The sequence below is a fragment of the Nanorana parkeri genome, unplaced genomic scaffold (genome assembly GCF_000935625.1).
Source record: "Nanorana parkeri isolate BGI_ZX_2015 unplaced genomic scaffold, ASM93562v1 scaffold667, whole genome shotgun sequence".
Lineage (NCBI taxonomy): Eukaryota > Metazoa > Chordata > Amphibia > Anura > Dicroglossidae > Nanorana > Nanorana parkeri.
Genome location: NW_017306935.1, coordinates 138,902 through 159,340, shown reverse-complemented (window position 1 = coordinate 159,340; position 20,439 = coordinate 138,902). Strand labels below are relative to the sequence as shown.

Genomic DNA, 20,439 nt, shown 5'->3' with positions numbered 1-20,439 from the left:
GGGCTCCAAAGCAGCTATGGAGAATCAGCGGGGAGATGCCATTAGCCCCATACCAACTTAAACAGAGACATTCAGCCAGGTATTTTGTTTGTTTTTTATAGTGAAGGAAAGACCATAGATGTGTTGGCTCAGCTGTGTGGATTTATGACTTTTTTTTTTTTTTTTTTTTTTTTTTTAGGGGTCCTTTTTTTTTCCTTTAAGTGGTAGAACACAGAAGCAACTGATGGACTATGTACGGGACACTAGCATTAAGAGGCCACCATATGACAGGTCAGTACACAGCCCTGATGTGTATATTACTGGTTAGTGCTCCTGTGATATACAGCCACATTCTTTTCATCATACTTTTAATGCTTAATAAATGCACTTAGTCCATTTTTGCTTTTAAAGTTCTTCCGTAATGTGCATATTTTTCTGTGTATTATAATGTTCTCTGTGACTGCTTAACTCCGACGTATAATAGATGTAAGATTATGGTTAATATGTACACAAATGTGTGTGTGTGTGTGTGTGTGTGTGTGTGTGTGTAGTTGTTCCATATCTCCTGTAAAACAAAGAGCACTAACTTGTATATAGCACACCTTTTATCACATTTGACTACCGAACTATTTAGTAAAGTAAATGTAAAATATGTCTTACCGCTTTCTCACCATTGCTAACCTCTGTCACAGCTCGGCTATACCCAACACGTTTTAATATTTATAAATAGAATGGGTAAGATTTAGAACCTTTTGTTTTTTTGTATCCTGGCTGGTGAGCTTTCCACTTCCTGCGACAACACAGGAGCTTGTGGGATATCACTCCAACGTGGACATATACATCAATAACTGCCAGACATTGTAACCCTTCCCTACTCTGTTAATACTAGGGATGCACCAATACCGTTTTTGTGGTATCGAGTACGATACTCTTTTTCAGGACTCGCCGCTCCCGTGTGCCCAGATTATCAGGAAGTCAGGTGGCGGATCATGAGAACGTCGCCCAGCTTCCTGATTGCCTGTGATGCTGGTGTTCTAGCGAAAGAACAAATTCACATGCTGAGGCAACCTGGCTTCCTGACCAATCAGTAAGTCAGGCGGCAAGTCACGAGGTGCTGTCAGGCTTCCTGATTGGTCAGGAAGCCAGGCTGCCTAGCAATGGGTAAAGCCGGCTTCCTAGCCAATCAGGAAGCCGGGCAACACGTCATGACCCGGCTTCCTGTTTGGCTAGGAAGCCGACATCACTTGTTGCTAGTTAGCGTGGCTTCCTGGCCAATCAGGAAGCTGGGACGTAGGTCATGTTGTGCCGACGGCTTCCTGATTTAGCTAGGAAGCTAGGCTGCCTCGCAGCAAGTGAAGCAGCCTTCCAAGCCAATCAGGAGGCGGGTCATAACCCACCGCCCAGCTTCCTTATTGGAAAGGAGGCCGGCTCCATGCTCCCTCAGCACTTGCGGTCAGAGGGAGATCTCCCTCTGACCGGAAGTTCCAGTATTGGAGCATTTGGGCCAGTAGGAGTACTCGCCCAAATATTCGGTATCGGGGCATCCCTAGTTAATACCAAGCAGCATTATTGCTGTCTGTACCTTTTTGTTGGAGAGATCCCCCTGCCTTCCTGTCCCGGTGAGTACAAAGGAAATTAGGAGAAATCTCCCCAGTTGGGGGAGACAGACAATATAAACTTGGCAAAGTTTTTAACCACTCTATACAAAGCTGAGGACAAAGTTGTGACAATTGTGGGACAGTGGTAACTAATAGTTTTAGACATGTTTAGTTTTACCCGCTAGTCATTCTAGACAAGACTGGCATTATTTTGTCAGCTTAGCAAAATGCATATGTCAAAGAGATGGCTTTCTATAAATACACATGCTTGAGCTGCAGCACTTGCATAGTGCGCTTAAGTAAAAATGAAAACCCTGCATTTAGTAGGCCATGTTGACCAGCATTAGTGTATGGGGCTGATTTATAACTCTTCTGATTTCACAGCACTGCTCCACTAGATGGTGCTCAAGAGCATAGGAATTTCCTATTGCTATGGTAAAGAAAACACCATCTGGACGGAGGAGTTCTAAACCAGCCCCAAAGTGTTTAAAATCCCAACCAAGCAGCTGTTTCTTGTGCTGAAAGAAGGAGAATTGAGACTGTTGGAGCAATCAGAGCCCCACTAGGCCTTCTTCAGCAGAATACAACTCTGACTAGAAGTCCAGTTTGCCATATTTCTGAGTGAATGTAGGGTTTTTCCAGGTTGCTGCTGAACGTGGAAAAGAACTAAGCTGAAATTACAACTTGAATTGGTTGAGTGGCTAGTAGTAAGCATAATTATTTGCTTTTGCTTTACTAACTACTAACTGAGAGTCCATCCAAAACTCCTATTAAAAACCTGAATCATCTATAGCTTTTTTTTAAAAGTCTTGGAGTCTCCGGTGATGAGATTTCCAAGCAGAAGGCTGTCTCCTACATGCCTTAATGAAGATGTTACTCTCTTAGCTCTGGATTTTCAATCAGTTTATTCTACATTATGGAGAACTCCCATCAGGAGAGCATGACATCATCATTTGGCAGGTAATAGGCAAGGCAAGTATGCAGGACTGAGGATTTATAGTTAGTCATATCCTCAGTTGTGTGCCAGTTTAAGAAGATTCCTATGAAGTCTTGGTTTAGAAAACCGCTGCATGGAATCGATTGGTCCATAGCAATCTGCCATGTTCCCACTTTTGAGCAACCAGATTATAAAAACTGGTAGATCAGAAATGCCTCTTGACTGGCGTTTGTAGTGGTTTTAATTGATTTACCAAATAATTGCTATATGTATGGCCAGCGTATGAGATACAAGGCAGCTTGTGATTTTTAACTTTTTTGCAATCCTTGTGATCCTAAAATCTTGGTTTGGGGTGGAGTTGCCCTTTTCACTTCCATATTTTGCTTTCTAAAGGAAATAGTTTGGTTTAAGGAGTGTCAACGCCCAGCTCTTGATTATTTTATTTATTTTTTTCTCCCTCATTAGTAAGATGAAGTGATATGGTGCCAGCAGTTTGGAGGCTGAGCAGGCTTTCTGCTTGACACAACTGTGCCACAAGCCTGATAGGTTAAATTGCTTAATAGGATTTCACCTGTAACCACTGCAGAATGATCTGTGTGATCTCATTCTTGTAGCGACATAACATTTTACAATACAGGCTATAGTTAGACATAGGCATATTAGACCAATACCAAGAGGTAGGAAGTAAGTGGCCTTATAGGCTACAGTCAAGAGTAAAATTGCATGTTATGGCATTACTCTCATACTTGGTACTTATCTCTCATTATCCCTCATGTTCTTGTTCATGAGTCTCTTCAACATTGCTTGTGTGCATAGTACCTGCTTATGTGTTAACCATTGGGCTTTGGTGTCAGTGGGATCCTCCTGATTGCATTGCTCTCTATCCTGCAGGAGACACAGCAAACCCAGAGTGTCCCCTTGCACTGTGACTCCTGATTCTCCAAAGCAGGTGCGTGTAGATGTACAGCCCTGGGTCCCTCATGCTTTGCTGTCTCTCTTGCTTTTTCTGTTTTCTGTGGTTCCTTAGATCTCCTAGATTTTTTTCCCTTGCTTTGCCGCTTACTGGCTAATGTTTGCTGCATTTTATTAGATAACCTTGCTTCTGTTTCTCTATACAGCTTTTTTTTTTTTTCTTTTCATTTTGCTTAATGTATTGCCTGGACCTAGATCAGAACAACTTGGGAGGGCGGGGATTGTACTGGTACTTGATTCAATATGTTATCTACATTCTTATTTAAATTATATCTAAACCCAAAGAGCAAACAATTTCATATATATTGAAGCTGACCTGCCCTTGCATGTGGTGGCTGAATTCGTTTTCTTTTCAGGCTGAGTATATTTTCTGCAAGTACAGAAAAATACTTGTTCTTACCAGAAACTCAGCGCTGTGTGACTGACTGCACTGAACTCAAATCTCATACAAGTTTATAGGCCTCATTGGGAATCAGCCTTAGGTCAGATAACAGCCATGTTGGAGACAAGTAATACATGAAGCCTATGTAGTGTGGCATTTGCAACACAAGACAAAGTGTCAGGTGCTTTGGTGGAACATATTTACAAGCAGCCACTTTTCCTAACTATAATTTAGACCAGTTTATATTTTAATTGACCCCCCTCCCCCTTCCCAAGCTTATTATCTCCTTGACTTCTGTTATACTGCTGAAAGGACGATAGGAAATGGTGCATGTTGCTCCTACCAGAAGATACCCTTTCCCTCAGGTATTAGAAGCAGCACACATTTTATTGTGCTTGGCTCAGTATGTACTGGTGCAAGTGTACTCGCCTGTGATTCCTCTTGCACATGGAGGTACATTTATTACAGATCTAAGTAATAGATGTAGATCTAAGACTTGGTGCCTTAAGACCTGCTTCACCAGTAGGTATGTTTACTACAGAGGTAGTCACATCTAGCAATACACAACAACTACTGTATCTTAACAAAGGCTGCATACAAACTATAGAACCTAACTGAAATTGCTGTATGTTTCAAAATTTTACATGCTGCATGAAAGTGCTTTAGTCTAGCCATTTGTAATTATTTGATGAAAGGAAGGAGAACATTCCATATACTCTTGTAGAACATATTTACTATTCTTGTACTGTAGGTACAAAGATAACTTTTGGGGAATTTGTCTACCATGCATTTTAAATGGCCACCGTGAGCCTAATAGCTCTCATCGCAGCAGCTAGTGCTAAGGTGCTGGGTAGGCGATTTGGCTACTTAAATGTGTCCTTAAATATGTGGTAATAACTGTGCATCTCAATTCAGACTTTTTCTATTCTATGATGCTAATGTTTGCTTTCTTTCTCATGATAGTCTTTTTTTTTTTTCTCTGGATTTTCCCTTTTTTTGTTACGCATTTCTGCATTTGCAAATATTATGCTCCCTTTCACTTATGATCAGTTGTTCTCCATATAGTTTATATAAGTGAAGATCACCATTATTTATATAGGTTATATTGTTCTTTTAACATGCTTATCATTTCAACCTGTTGTGCTTGCAGATCATCACTTTCACTGAGAGTCTGAAGACCCCTCCGTTGCCTTCTCCTTTTACCCTACCCTCTCAACCTGTATCCAGCCCTCCCACCTCTATCCCACAGAAAAGCATTACCAGAATCGAAAATATTCCAGCTTCTCCGTGGCAAGAAGAACCAGCCAGAATTCCGGAGACCACAGGATTGCCAGTTCATTCGGCATTACAAGGTCTTTCACCCCACCCTATCCCATTCTTACCCAGTAGACAGAATACCATAGAAAGCCTGGATTCAGAAAATGTTCACCACGGTGAGGAAATCAGGTTGTGGGTGTCGGGGGTTTCTGATTCTCTGTTGATTTCTGAAGAGTTTATAGATGATGATCCAGCTGACATCTCCTTCAGTGGAGGAGCAGAGGTGTATAATTATGGGGAAAGAATGGCCGCATCTGACCAGGAGGATATTACTCCAGAAGAGTATTATTTGGATGATATGGATATAAGAGATTTCAATGGCAATACAAGGCAAACAGATGCTAGTGAGTTGTTTGAGATGAAGGCTCAGGCTAGTCTAATGCAGAGTCTTCTTAGCCCATCAGAAAATGGCTCACTTCTCAACCATCGCTCAGAAAGTAGCTCTCTGCTCCATCATCACTCTGAAAGCAGTTCACTCACCAACCTTAATGGTATTCCAAGCTTTTCCCGTTCTGAAAACCACTCCACTGCCAGCTCAATGATCAACTTTCCAGCCTGCTCTGTGCGGTCAGAATCCAGCTCTGCTCTCCAGTTTGGAGACATACTGGACCAGCTTGAACAGCTTAGCTACCCCCCAACAACAGAAGACTCAAGCAGTTCCGATGGTGATTCTTGGGACTCTGAGGAAGAGACCCCACTTGACATCAACTTATTTTTCAGCAATCCACTGACCCAGTATGCCAATTTTAACCAACTTGGGGTGCAGGATAAAAATGGACCACCAAATATCTGATTTTTAAAAAAAAAATGTTTTTGTTAACTAAATGTGTTAACAAAATCAGGTGATCAGGTGGAATACAAAGCAGCCATAGCTACAATTTTCTTATCTGAGGTATCATCAGCTCAGGAATGTGTTGTTGGAGTAATTGGTTTACCCAGATTTTAAGGCTGCAAAAATTGGAGACATCTGTGATTGTGTCAACTCCATTGACCATACAGGAGGAACTGTTGAGCACAGCATCATCTAAGATTGTCTAATATGTCTTTGCAAAAATGGTACTGTACATATTTGATCTTTTTCTTTAAGGATGGCTATGCCTAGGTTTTTTTGTAAATATAAGATGCCAAATCTCTCTGGCTATTTCCTATAGAAACACTCAAAATTGTAAAGAGTGTCCCCATTATGTTTTTATGCCACTTAAGGCACTTTGGTTTTGATTTTGCAGATTGTGCACTGCTATCTCACGCTTAGCGCGTGTTGCATCGTCATCACTAATCATTCTTGCAGTATACTTACACTATGTTACTGATTAACTGTCACTGCTTGGATACCTTCACTAGTCTTTTCATGTCACTGCTTGGATACCTTCACTAGTCTTTTCATGTCACTGCTTGGATACCTTCACTAGTCCTTTTCATGTCACTGCTTGGGGGTCTGATACCTTCACTAGTCTTCATGTCACTGTTTGGAATTCTAATACCTTCACTAATCTTCTCCTGTCACTGTTTGGCTTTCTAATACCCTCACTAGTCCTTTTGGTCACTGTTTGGAATTCTAATACCTTCACTAGTCTTTTCATGTCACTGCTTGGAACTTTGATACCGTCACTAGTCTTTTCATGTCACTGTTTGGAATTCGACTGCCTTCACTAGTCTTTTCATGTCACTGTTTAGAATTATAATACCTTCACTAGTCTTTTCATGTCACTGTTTAGAATTATAATACCTTCACTAGTCTTCTCCTGTCACTGTTTGGATTTCTAATACCCTCACTAGTCCTTTTGGTCACTGTTTGGAATTCTAATACCTTCACTAGTCTTCTCCTGTCACTGTTTGGATTTCTAATACCCTCACCAGTCCTTTTGGTCACTGTTTGGATTTCTAATACCTTCACTAGTCTTTTCATGTCACTGCTTGGAACTTTGATACCGTCACTAGTCTTTTCATGTCACTGTTTGAAATGCTAATGCCTTCTTTAGTCTTCATGTCACTGCTTGGAATTTTAATACCTTCACTAGTCTTGTCATGTCACTGCTTGGAATTCACAATTACTATGCTTAGGGGAGTTTTCTTAGTCTGGATAGATCCTGTGTTTAATTTTTTTTCTCTAGCATTTCAGTGGCATCATTCTTGGCCTAACTTAACTAGATGTCTAAGCTTTTTATTTCTGAGTAATAGCATGCAGACCCATTTTTCAGTGTTTTTATAGTAGCTGTTTCCGGGCAGCTTTTTTTTTTTTTCTGTAACACTGGTTATTCGTTACTTAACCTTTTAAATTTTTAACCTTTTTTTTATTAATCAGTTAGTCCCGTTTTTTTAAAGATGGTTCTAAATGACCTCTACCTAACATAGTCTGATATATGGTCACCTTAATTCTATAACTGTACTACAGTAAACCAGTTTTGTTTTTGGTCCCTTCAGTATAATTTACAGAGGATTTTGTATCTTTTTTTTTTCCCTGAAATTAATCCAGATTGCTAACAAACATCTTTGTGGTATTTTCTTGCCCATCTAATGACGCTGTGCTGAACAGGCAAATCTGCTATCACGACACAGTAGAAGTCTCTCCGCACTTGCATGCTGATTCTATCTCTTGAACTCCTATTATATGCTTACAGTTCATGCAACAGTAACGGAGACTGTAAGGCTACTCTGCGCAAATGTATGATATGTAATAATGGCATCTGTTTTATTGTGAGCATCTCATGGAAGGTGCTTTGTCTATCATCTATAGATGTTGACTGTTTTCCCTATAAGAACTATTAACTTTGAGTGAGAATGTTCATAATATCATGCCAGTTTAGCACATTTAACAAAGGTAGATAACTTGGAACTCTCTGTAAATTTGACTGGTACATGTAACAATAGGTTGTGCAGATTTTCCTCTAGAACCCCCTTAAACAGCTGTATATATCAGTTACTGTGTCTCATTATAAAGGGGCTATGCACATTGGATGTTGTGACTGCAATATGCTAATTTTAGGTGACCCTAAACTCAGGAGTTAATTCTTAAAAATGCATTCAAGTACCTTTTAACTATTAACAAAAATGTATCTTATTTGTGTATCACTGGGCTGTAGATCATCAAATTATCTCTATATTGGTGCTGACACTGTCCTTCCTTGTGCAGGGTGACTACTTTTGTTTCCCATGGTCTGTGTGTGATTGTAGGGTAGCCACCGGTCCAAGCTCACTCCTGTGATGGCTTTCAATCTCACATTTACTTACACTTTAATGTCAATACAAATGAGCTATCACGGGAGCTAGCTTAGAGCTGTGGCTACTTTACAACACGTCCAGGGACCATGGGGAACAAAAGCAGCCACCCTCCAGAAGGAAGGACAGTGTCAGCATGAATTCAGAAATGATTTAAGTATCTACAAGTGAGTGATACACAAATAAGATACATTTTTGTTAATAGTTAAGTTGCTTGAATGCATTTTTAAGATTTAACTCCTGAGTTTAGTGTCACTAAGTCCTCAATCATTATGCCCCTGTTGATTAGGGTTAAGGTGGCCATACACTGTACAACCATCGCAAGACCTTAGTCTTGCGATGGTTGTAAAGTACTTAAAAAACGTACGATCTGCCCATCTTGGACAGGCAGATCGTACTTGCGATCATCGCAAGCCCGCCCCCTTGAGGGTCGGGCTTGCGATGACTGCAATGAGGGGCGGGCTTGCAAGGACGGCAAACGGGCAGTGTGCTCACACCGGCCCGTTCGTCAGTTGTCGAACTAGCAGGCCACTCACTCGCCGAGAATCATACGATTCCCGGCGGGTTTTCCAGCCTGCTTGTTCGATGGAAGACGTGCGACCGTACAGTAGAAACGGTCGCACGCCTTCCATACACTGTACGATCGCAGGATTTTCCGCGATTCTCGTACGAGAATCGTACAGTGTATGGGCACCTTTAGACAGAGACTCTGCTAAATTTGGCCTGATAATTTAAGATATATATATCGACAGGACAGACTTTCTACAATGACTGTAATAAAAAAAGCTGATGCATGCTTTAGAGAGGACACTAATGGTGTAATGTAATTTTAAGTATTTATATTTTGCCCGAATTAGACCTTTATATTTGGGCTTTGTTCTGTGCTTCGCTTAACTCCTACTATTTGACGTATTCAGTGTTGCAGTACAATAGATACAACAGTAAATAAGAGTTACACTACATGGATACACGTTGATTCCTTGAGGGAAATTGTTGGAATAAAAATAGTGACCTTGGATAAAAGTGCAGGCCAAGCATCCCAACATTTTGCTGGTTGTGTGCTTGTCCTGGATTGGTGACTCCCTAAGTAGTAAAGCAAAGATAAGGGTGACAGCCCTGGAGGATGCATCTTTAAAAACAAGTTGGCATTCTCAGCCCCCTTGTTTTCTGCCTATACAGGTTCCTTTTACTCTCTAGTATAGCCGGTGAACACTAGGAATGTGTCACACTTAGTTTAATTGTGTAAATATTGTAGCTGGGTTAATAAGATTTCTATAGTGCTCCTTCTATAATCATTCTGAATGTCTTTAATGAATGGAGTTTTGTAAACGTGCTACACTATGGAGAAACTGATGATACGGTTGACTATCAGGTACGATTTGCTCCCTGGGGGATTTACTGTTGTCTGTCTGTTTTTTATTATAATTGTGCCTTGATAACGCTTAAAATTTCTGTGCAGTCATTTAACTAGGAGACTGTACGCTGCCTTATTAAGATGTCTGTACATTAAATCATACTGGTGCCAATATACCTGCAGGAAAGGGAATGTCTACTATTTGTCAATCCATTTGTATCTTTAATATGTTGAATATCATATGTATCCGCAATAAAGGTAGGAGTGCTGGAGCTCTCCTCTTTTACACGTTTCTCTAGCTGTGTCCAGTCTGGTTCTCGTGTTTAAACTTTACTAAAACAGTCCAGTTTTTTCAGATGTAAAGAACATCATCCATTACACTGAACTTATCTAAAATGTACACTGTGTATTAGCTCTATATGCCATATACCCTGTTTCCCCGAAAATAAGACCTACCCCGAAAATAAGACCTAGTACTATTTTTGGGAATTGCTAAAATATAAGACCTACCCCGAAAAATAAGACCTAGTTGTGACTATTCCCAGGGCCAGTGGTGGCATAAGGGGGAACTTGAAGAGCTGTGGGAGAGGCAGGAGAGAATCAGCGGTGCCAACTAAGCCAGCGGTAGAGGAAGCAAGGTGGCAGCGGAGGGAGCCGAGCCGCATAAGCCGATGCCTCCTCTATAGCGCCGGCTCCTGTCACAGGCGAAGTGATTTCAAATGCACTCCACTTGTGAGGAATCGATAGTAAAAGTGCGCTTCGCTCATTCTGGCCAGCCATTGGTTAGCAAATTGCTCTTGGAAAGGTACGGCACCCCTGATTGCCCTGATCACCATATTTTTGTACATGAAAAAGTGTGGATTGTTGTACATTAAAAAAAAAAAAATAAGACCCAGTGTGTTTTTTTTTTTTGAGCCAAAAAAAATATAAGACAGCGTCTTATTTTCGGTAGAACACTGTATATTCATTACTCGTTGGGGACTAACCCAAATGATCAAATACACATAGTTATTGGCTCTACCATTTCTGCATGCTTTCTTTAATGAAAGTCTGTACATAATCTAAACAAACGATGGCACACAGTGCTTCCTTTTCTCTCAACCTCTTTGTTTTGGATAGAGAAGCATTAGGTTCTGTTTTTTTTATTGCTCTGTGTCCCTTTTGGGGAGAGGTAATGCCTCATTTTCTGTAAAAATCTCACTATTTGGAGCACATATAGCAGTGAAATCCTTGCGTGGGTTCTATGCTCCAAAAAGAGTGCTACTTCATTGAATTAGATCTGGTATTCAGATACAAATGGAAAGAGGTGAACCACAACATAAACACGTCACCTAGATTTTGTAAGGACACAAAGATGGCTCTCATTAGAAATATGCAGCATCCATTAATAAATATAGGTAGGTTCTTTATCCATATTGATGATTTACTGCTGATGGTGATCAAATGTTATCTCATCATGCAAGTTTGTGTTAAAAGCAGAATTTTAGGATGTTGCTAGAAGTGCCTGTATGGTTTGCGTCTAATATATTAAGAGAAATGTAAATATCTACATTTATTTTCTTAATCGTACATTTCAGGACACAGGAGAAGTATTCAGAAACTTTGGGTTATGCTGCAGCCTTTAGGAGATTGGACACTTGCAAAAAAAGCTGTAAGGACAGCCCAGTATGACCCCTCCCACTCCCTAGCAAGCCTCTGTTCTCCTAAGGACACTAGTAAAGTACTGAGGTCTTCTCTCAGTTTTGAGAGTTGCAAACTACTTCCGATTTATTTTTCTCCTTTTTTTTTATCAATATTTTTTTCTACTAGCATGATTCTTCAGTTGTTGTAGAGCCACTGGTGCCAATTTTTTCAGCTTCCAGGTCCACTACTTCGTGGCTTTGTCCTGAGGGGACTTACCCGGACCCCGCCAGGAATAAGTAGGGGCCCTACTGTAATGTTACCCTCTGGGCACTGGTCTCTGTGTTAATCGCTTACCTAGGCACATGGTGAAATGCTTTGATTTAGCTTTAGGGTGCGCTACAGGTCCAGGGCCAGGTTTCACCCGGGTGGGGGGAGGGGGGCCTGTCCCTAAAGACCACTTAGGAGGTATGCTCACTGGGAGGGCGGAGACTGTCGGTAAGGTGAGTTCCCTGGTTCCTGCCTGAGGTCAGGGACTGCCCTTTCTCAGGGGGCCTGGAAGCTTTATTGGTCTGTTTTACTGTTTTTCTAGAGGGTTAACACTGGAATACGAGCCTATAATTCTTTCATTTGCAGCACACTACTGCCTCTGACTTTCCACTTGCAAGCTTGCTATGGTGGATCATAGGCACAAGAGGGGCACCCAATGAGCCCTGTTGGCTTACAATTGGATAACTGGCTAGGGGAGGGGGACATACTGAAAAGATCGTCATCCCTCCCAAGTACTACACAATATTAAAGAGGGGTTCCTAAAAAAAAAAAAAAAGTGAGCTGTCCCTGTTGTAGATGCAGCGTTTTCCAAGACTTAAGGCCCCATTCACACTGAGTGATTTATCGCGCGGTAATGCGGATATTTACCGTGCGATATCGCTCTCCAATGCATGGCAATGGGGCTCTGTTCCTTGCTGTCGCGGGTCGTGCGTCGCTAGAACAGTACCCTTTTTGGAGCGGATTTCGGGGCGATTCTACTGCAATTCAGTGCAACCATTTGCGTGACATCGCGCAAAATGCGATACGCTCAGTGTGAATGGGGCCTTAACTGTCCCAGTAGAAGACATTTCAGTGTTCAATGACTCCATGGCTAAAAGACTGGAATCCCCATCTAAGACTTTGTTCTCCCTGGCAGGCCCTGAAAAGCATCCTGCAGTTGCGACCATGTCCATCTGCAAAACGCTAACTTTCTGGTCCAAGACGAAAACTCAGGATCCTGGATCTATGTCAATGGATCCACCTGTCCTCTAAAAACGTAAGCTCCTGCTATGGCCCTGCGCAGTTGTGTGAACAGGGTGTCTGATACGTTTTACAAAATATCTAGAATAGGCCTTGTAGCATTTCATATCCTTCTCCTCTTCTGGTGGTGTCCAAACTCTGTGCTGGCCGAATACCCCTCTACATAATCTTTTATGTAGCTCCTGGGGCAAGCGTGAATGGGAGTGCTATAGAATGTCACTTGAGTGACTGTAATGGGGCTGCTGACATCACATCCAAGATGGCGGCACCCTTCAGCAGTCTCTGGGCTTTTTGGATGTCTACAAAAGGCAAGATTTTACAGGTTAATAACATGCCTACAATATATTAAAGGCACCTAATAATGCTATCGGAAAATTGTTGTGGAAATGAATGGTCTGGCGACGGGGTCTCTTTAATAATTACCTGAGATACATTACTATAAAATTAGAATGTCGCACTGTACACTGAGTTACCTATAAGCTGACTCCCTTTACTCCACTCCTGTCGTTAGAAGCTGCTTGTGTGATTGAACTTGCAGGTGTATAATTTTTTACTTTTGAAATATTACGGTTGGTCTTGAGCAATTGTATACCTGTAAAAACCTTGCCTTGATTTCTTGGACTCAAGGAGAAGATGGTTGTGAGTACAAGGTGATGTTCAGTTTATTTTGCACATTCCACTGCACATCATTTAATATAATTACAGGCTGGAGCTTTTATGTTCACTCTTCATCACAACGTTCTCTACACTGTTTCTATCTGGCTTAGCTACTTGGAGCTCTTTTGTGATAAAGATACCCTCTGACATTTTGCACTTTATCCTATTCTTCTTCATTAAATCCTGCTGGCTTTTTGTGGTTCGTTCTTTATATGTTCTTTGCAGTCTTTGCCTTATCTTTCTCAGAAACATCGTATTCTTTCACTCTTCCGACTGCAGTTTCCTCTTTCAATGCATTGTATGTGCCATACTTGTATTCAGTAAGGCAGTGCACAGAGCAATGATGTAAACAGCAAAAAGATCAATGCTGATTGGTTGAAATACCCTAAAGAGAATGTCCTCTGTTTATAGGTCTTTTCTTTGAAAAATTTAAAGAATATCAGCTTACAAATAGTGTTATTGCTCTTCATTCATGTTTTAAAAGCTTTCTTTTTAGTTGTGTAATTTTATATGTATATGGGTGCAGCCATATTTTGTTCATTATTATGCAGGTTCTGCTTCCTGCTTCCTTAATGCAAGTCTATGCATCAGTCAACTCATTGAAAAGAATGCACTGCCTATGTGGCTGGAATTTCTCTCCATAAGTGATTACAAGAAAGGCAGGACTGGACTGGGCCAATGAGAATTCCTTCTAGTGGCCTATTTACAGATCTCTGAATATAATGAATTAACAAAAATACGGAAGAGTAGACTTATGTAAAACAGTGATGGTCACATCAAAAATGTCTTTAGATTTAGGTCTGACCAGCCTGATCAGTTAATCAGCTTCAGTTTGCCATGTAGCATAGACCATTCCTTTTTGTTTTGGGGCTTTTTTTTTTTTTTTTACCTAACAACATTGATTTCACTTTTCTTGCATCTCCTTGCTGTTGATTTTCTATAGCCACTTTGCAATAACTTCCTGTCTAAATGCACTATTTCCGGCCGTAAATGCATGGTGATTCTCTGGCCTGGCCTCCTTATGATATCAGTGGGGCATTCCTGTACAATGTGTGTTGGAAAAGCAAGGAATAGTGTACATTAGGTGAATATGACAGGATGGCAGTATAGGAAAGCAACGGAGAGACGCCCACAGCTTTGTCACCCCATAACAGGAAGTACCTGAACAAGGACCTTCATGATAGGATCATGGATGCCTTTCAATACAGCAGGAAATGGATGGGAGAATGGCTAATCTCTATCCCAGTATTGGTGTCTGTTTACTACTTGCCTTACTGAAATGTAAAAATGGACCACGCATGAACTTCCAAACGTTCTGATGAGACCATCCCTGTGAAATGTGTCTACAACTTCAGTTGTGAATGTATTATCTAAATACATGGAAGCTTGTCTGTCTTTTGTAGATGAAGATGGTAATGCCTTTATTGAATTAACAAATTCATTTTAAATTGTAAATGTAAAAAGCTAATAATGCATATCTTTTATGCTTTTTGTGATTTAAGTCTCTAGTCACTTGTCAATGCATAGCAGATCTATAATGTTATTTTGCCAGTGTCATTGGGTCCAGTAATTGTTCTACATGGTCATATATCTGCCAAGGAGAACAAGGCAGTGCGCAGGACCAGGTATACCCAAAGGTGCAAACCTACTTATTAATGTTACCACTGTACTGGATGATCTCTCATAGTGGCTGCTGAACACATTCGGCTGCGGTTTCCAAAACTCCAGGATGAAGAAAGACACCCAAACGAAACATCATTATGGGAAATTCTCAAGAGCAAATTGGGAAGTAGATTTCTATCTCCATCAAATAACTGTGGTTTTATTACCTTCAATAATCCTTATTTATTACCTTGCTGTTTGTGAATCATAATTTCACAGTAAACTAATGCTGCTTGTATACAATGGTGTCAAAATGTTTGCTTTGGTTTAATATGTCTTCTGTCTGTGTAGGTTGTCAGTTGTCTCCGGTTACATTGCGATTGCCGCCTCCTCATTCCCAGCCTGGCAGTTCCCCATTGTTGAGTCCCTCATTAAGTGACACTGGAAGTGCCAGGACATATGATGCTGAAGAATCATCAGAGATCAAGGTGGGCACAGTCTGTGCTAATAACAGCCCAAACCGCTTCTTAGCCAGTGTGGCTTGCTATCTATTTCTCGTCTCTTTTACTTCAAACTTAAAGGAGAAACAATGTCAGTGTTTAAAATACTGTATTTAGTATGAGGTTACCTTTTAAGCTACATTAGTAAGTATACAATCTGTATTAGTTAATAGACACTGCAAATCAGAGTCACGATTTTAGAGTGCTTACGAGCAGAAAACAAATTTAAATTTATTTCTGCCAACTACCGTAGTCGATCCAAAATCTTAACGCAACCAAGGTTGTAATCATATGATACTGGGAGAAAACACTCGGTCCTCATGACACAGGGAAGTACTATGCAGGCCGTCTGCCTCTATGGGCAGGGATGGAGCTCCATTGATGGCACTGTAGAGTTCTGCTGGTTTGTTATGGTGCCACCCCTACAGCCCATTGGAACTGATTACCCATATTGTGACAGACATTTATGTCTGATATGCATACTATGCTTGTAAAGCAATAATGTAAAAGGTAAGACATTGTTTAGGGGTATAGTTTATTTTGATATTAAAGACTTTTTATTCATAGTTTTTGTTTTTTGCAAAGAATAAAAACAAACATAATTACTTCAGTGTTCAGTGATCCATTGTAACCTCCAGGTCTGCTCCTGACAAAATGCCTTCAGCAGTCATTCAGAAACTATATCTGATATTTTGTTATTCATCAAGGGAGAACGCCACCATAAATTACATTTTTTTTTTTTCTAACTTGAACTGTAAGATAAAGCCAAGACTTGTTTTCTTAGTCGTACATTACAGGAACATAGGGTTGTGCTGTTGCCTTCAGCCAAAAAATAACCACTCACAGCAAATCAGTTTTTTTTTCTAGGAGAGAGGACATCTTCCATTAACCCCTTCTGGAATTACTCCTTCCTCTTATCCAGCGAGCAATTTTCTGCTACCATGCTAGAATTTATGGGGGAAATCACAGCCATGTAACCTGACCAACTGCAGGGGCTGCATACGTGCACCACACAGTCTTGTCTCTAAATGCCCTCTAGCTGCAGCTATTCCCGATCTGTCCCTGATGATCTTAGGAGAAGTGTCAGGTCTCTGCCTTATTTCTTAAGTGTAGGGACACTATTTTGGTCCTTTGTGATGCTGTACACACATGTGCAGCTGTCATTGCTACCATCGTCTGGTCCAAAGCCATCTCTCAAGATCCAGGTTCACTCCTAATGGACCCTAAGGTTCTCCAACAACTGGGGCTCTTTCCCACAACCCTTCTCTACTGGCCTCCAATGTATCCACATGAGGGTAACCTCTTTGGCTGAAGTGCCATAATTCAGTACCTTATGCATTTTGATGGGGAGCACCTCTTTGGTGAATCTCTACATACTTGTATTGAACAAATCACCAGGGGGAAAAAAAGTTCCCTTTTGCCCCAGAAAAAGAAAATTAAGCCTCCCTCTGGGACACCTTTTGTCCAGCAAAGACCTTTAAGTCTGAGGCGAAACCTGGTTCCCAGTTCCAATGCAAGCCCTGGACACCCAATATTTCACATTCTTGAGCACATCCTCATCCCAAAGATGGGGGCACTCACCAATAATTTAAGTTGAGGGATGCCAGCTGGCCCTTGTAGCCACCTGATCCTAGGAGGCTTCAGGAACCCTGAGTTCAGAATGTGGTGTCCAGGGGCTGCAAATACAAACTAGAAGATGGAGTCTGCCAGGATGGGTTCTACTTCCCTTCTTCCTGGAAATTTCTTTGCCACATACTCAATTTTGCTCCAGAGTCCTGCAACTCAACATTCTAGCAGCATGGGATGGGAAAATACAGTCTCTGGACAGGAAGTACAGTCCTATTCGTTTGAGCAGCCAGACCAAGCTTGCCCTGAAAATGGGCGAATCCCGAATACCCTCTTAGTGCAGGGGAAGTGGACTTTGGAGGAAAACCCTCTTCTGATCATTGTTCTGGTTCAGTTGTTTCTTTAACGCTGGACCTCTCAGATCGGACTCAGGGGGTTATTCACAAAAGGGTGAAGAGTTAGGAGAAGTGAACAATCTAGGCCAAAATAGCTGATTTGAAAAAGTACTCCAATTGAGCTCACTTTCCAGTTCAGCTATCCTTTCTACAGTCTGGTCTGGATCAACACTTTGCCCTGAGAAACACCAACGGTTAAGTCTCCATCTTGGTGGTTCTCTGTCAGACTGTTTTCCTCCTCACTCCTTGGTGAAGGTCCTTTTACATGGCGTTGCTCATATCAACACTTCTGTGCATTTCGCTGTGACTCTGTGGAATATTAACCTGGTTCTGTTGGTTCTCCAGAAACCCCCTTTGAGACCATGTATGGATTTTCTTCTGACTACCCTTACTTATATATTCCTTTCTTGTTGCTATCACTTTGATGAGATGTGTCTTGGAGTTGGCAGCCTTAACTTGTAATTAACTATTTCTAGTGCTACACAGAGACAAGGTTGTTTTGTGGCCCAGGAACTCCTTTCTTTCCAAGGTGGTTTCTTCCACCTTAAAAATGTCCTTAACCAGGACATTGTTCATCTCTGGGCTGCCACCTGGTCTTTGGTTCATACATCCGTGACGTTTTAACTTCATAAAGACATTCAGGCATCTGCTGATGTTGGCTTCAGTTGTAAAATTGATGTTTTTGGGCTCTGTTGGGCCACCTCTGTTCACCTGTTGTATTTTTTTTCTGTGGGTGAGGGAAAGTATTTCAGTGGGGACAAGTGCTCCAGTGACAACTGTTTAACTGGGAATATGCCCTCACTTTGAAGTGCTGTCCTTTTACTTTTATATATATATGCAGGGCATAAAGTGAAGGGGAACCTGACAAATAGGACAATCCATTCCCTACTCTATCAAGCGCAAAAAAATAAGTTTTCCCTTATATAAACTTAAGGGGTCACCCACTGCTCTCCAGGGTAAGACTATAGCGCCATAGAAACCTTTACTAAAGCCACTCATTCTAATGCCACTGGTTTTGTCATTAATTGGGCATTTACAAGTATAAAAATTGGTTACGTGAAAAGTAATCCTTATATGATTAGCCTGAGCAAAGTCAGCAACTACCCCCAGAATGCAAAGCAAAAATGTTGGGAATAAATTGTATAACTTCTGACCAGAATTCCCAAGTGAAAAGAAAAAAATCTGCCTCTAAATCTCTGACATCTTTTAATGTTATATAGTCTTACAGATGTGTAAAACGTAGAGTGTAGATACAAATCTGGATAGGTTTGTCTCTAAAATATAATGCTCTAGCTAGGAATGAGCTGAAGGCCACCTCCCATTAATGGTTTCCTCCCCTCATTTGCAATCAGGTCTGGATCTGTATTTGACCCTGAGTACTGTCAAGGGACAGAGCTCAGCCCTTGCACTGTTATTCCATAGACCATTAGTTTTCCTGGTTAAGACATTCTGCTGGGTGTGGTGTTGTTTTTTGTTTTTTTGGTTTTTTTTTTTAAATACGGTCTCTCCTTGTACTACCTCCTGTGGCTCTGTCTGATTTTTGTGGTTGGTTCATTCATCTATTGAGGTATTTTTCCTTTTACAGTCTTACTGCAAAGTGGTTTTTACTTGTTGGCATCACCTCTTCATGGTGTGTTTTCTGAAATAGCGACCCTTCTGGTCCTGCACACGGATGTGGTGATGTTGAGGCACAGAGCAGCTTTCCTTTCTAATGGGTTTTAGCTTCTACCTCAACCAGGACATTGGTTTTCCATCTCTGTGTCCAGCTCCAGGGCTTAAGGAAGAATTGTTTTCTTCCTGGTTTAGATGTAGTTTGTGCTGTGCGTTACCTCGCAGCCATAGCTCCTGTTAGTAGTCTGGCCCTCTCTAAGCTCCGTGGAAGAAGTTTATCTTGTTGGAACTGGCCCTTACACATTAGTCAGCAAACCTCTCATATGGTGAAGGTTCAGGATGTCCCAATAGTCAGAGATTCAAGATCTCTGCTGTGTCCCATGAACAGAAAGAAAATAGGATTCTTCATAAGATGTGTCCTTCAATGAACACAGAGAAAAAAACAACACCCCAGTGATTGTTACCCCTCTGTTGCGCTATATACTGCTTTGTGGCTAACGGAGCTGCCCCTAGCAGATGGTGGGTTGGGGACACTCCTAGGCTACACACACCCACACACACGCGCACTCTCTCCTCTCACACGCGCACTCCTCTCACACTCGCACTCTCTCCTCTCATCATACATATTTTTTGTTCTGGAATTTCCTGATTGCTGGTCCCCTTCCTCTGATTCTTCCACAACTTATTGTACTGTGAGCCCTGGCCAATGTGGTGACCTGCAGGGGAGGGGGTGGGGGGCGATGTTCATGACATCCTGGGGTCATAGGATGTAGGTGGAATGGCATTGGCTGTCATTCAACTAAAAATAAGGAAGAGCAGCAGAGTGGAGTTGCTGCAGGAACAGCTTTGGCAAAAAGGTGAGTATTTCAGCATGAGCTGTATCTCTCTCATTATTAAAATGCCTGCCCAGTTTTTTATAAATCTATAAATAAAAAATAAACACACACACCATGATTTGGGAAATGGCTGCTTCCATGTGAGCCTAGCAGATAACTAGCTGCTGAAAATTCCACAGCTGCTCAGTTCATAGATAGTGCTGCAAACTGTTTGAAAAATGTGTCCTTTTTTTTTTCCTGTGACTGTAACTTCAGTACAAAATGGATTTTGTTTTAAATTAGCTGCAGATGGATGAGGCCTATTACATCACCAAGGAAATACTGAGCACAGAGACTTCTCATTTAAAGGATATTGAGGTCATAACAGTGGTAAGTATGCAATTAATAATGCCGCCACTTTACTGATTAGGTATTTGCATTTCTGTATACAAGACTTTGGTGATTATGAACAGACAGATCTCAGTGTTTGTAAGCCCAGATCGGTCATTTGTTAGAATTTGATATATATCCACAGGAAGTTCCTTTTATGTACCAAAGATTATGAACAGAGTTTTTTTTTTTTTTTTTTTTTTTTTTTTTTTTTTTTTTTTTTTTTTTTTTTTTTTTT

At 41.1% G+C, this 20,439-nt stretch overlaps 1 protein-coding gene across 1 annotated transcript in view; it reads left to right on the top strand.

The window, feature by feature from the left end:
- The window catches only part of FARP2 (FERM, ARH/RhoGEF and pleckstrin domain protein 2), a 95,756-nt gene that overhangs the window by 51,504 nt on the left and 23,813 nt on the right, over positions 1-20,439 (top strand). The window contains exons 11-14 of the mRNA XM_018563475.1: positions 202-270; positions 3,406-3,463; positions 5,019-5,975; positions 20,115-20,201. Of these exons, the coding sequence (XP_018418977.1) occupies positions 202-270; positions 3,406-3,463; positions 5,019-5,975; positions 20,115-20,201 (1,171 nt within the window). The remainder of the gene's footprint in view (positions 1-201; positions 271-3,405; positions 3,464-5,018; positions 5,976-20,114; positions 20,202-20,439) is intronic.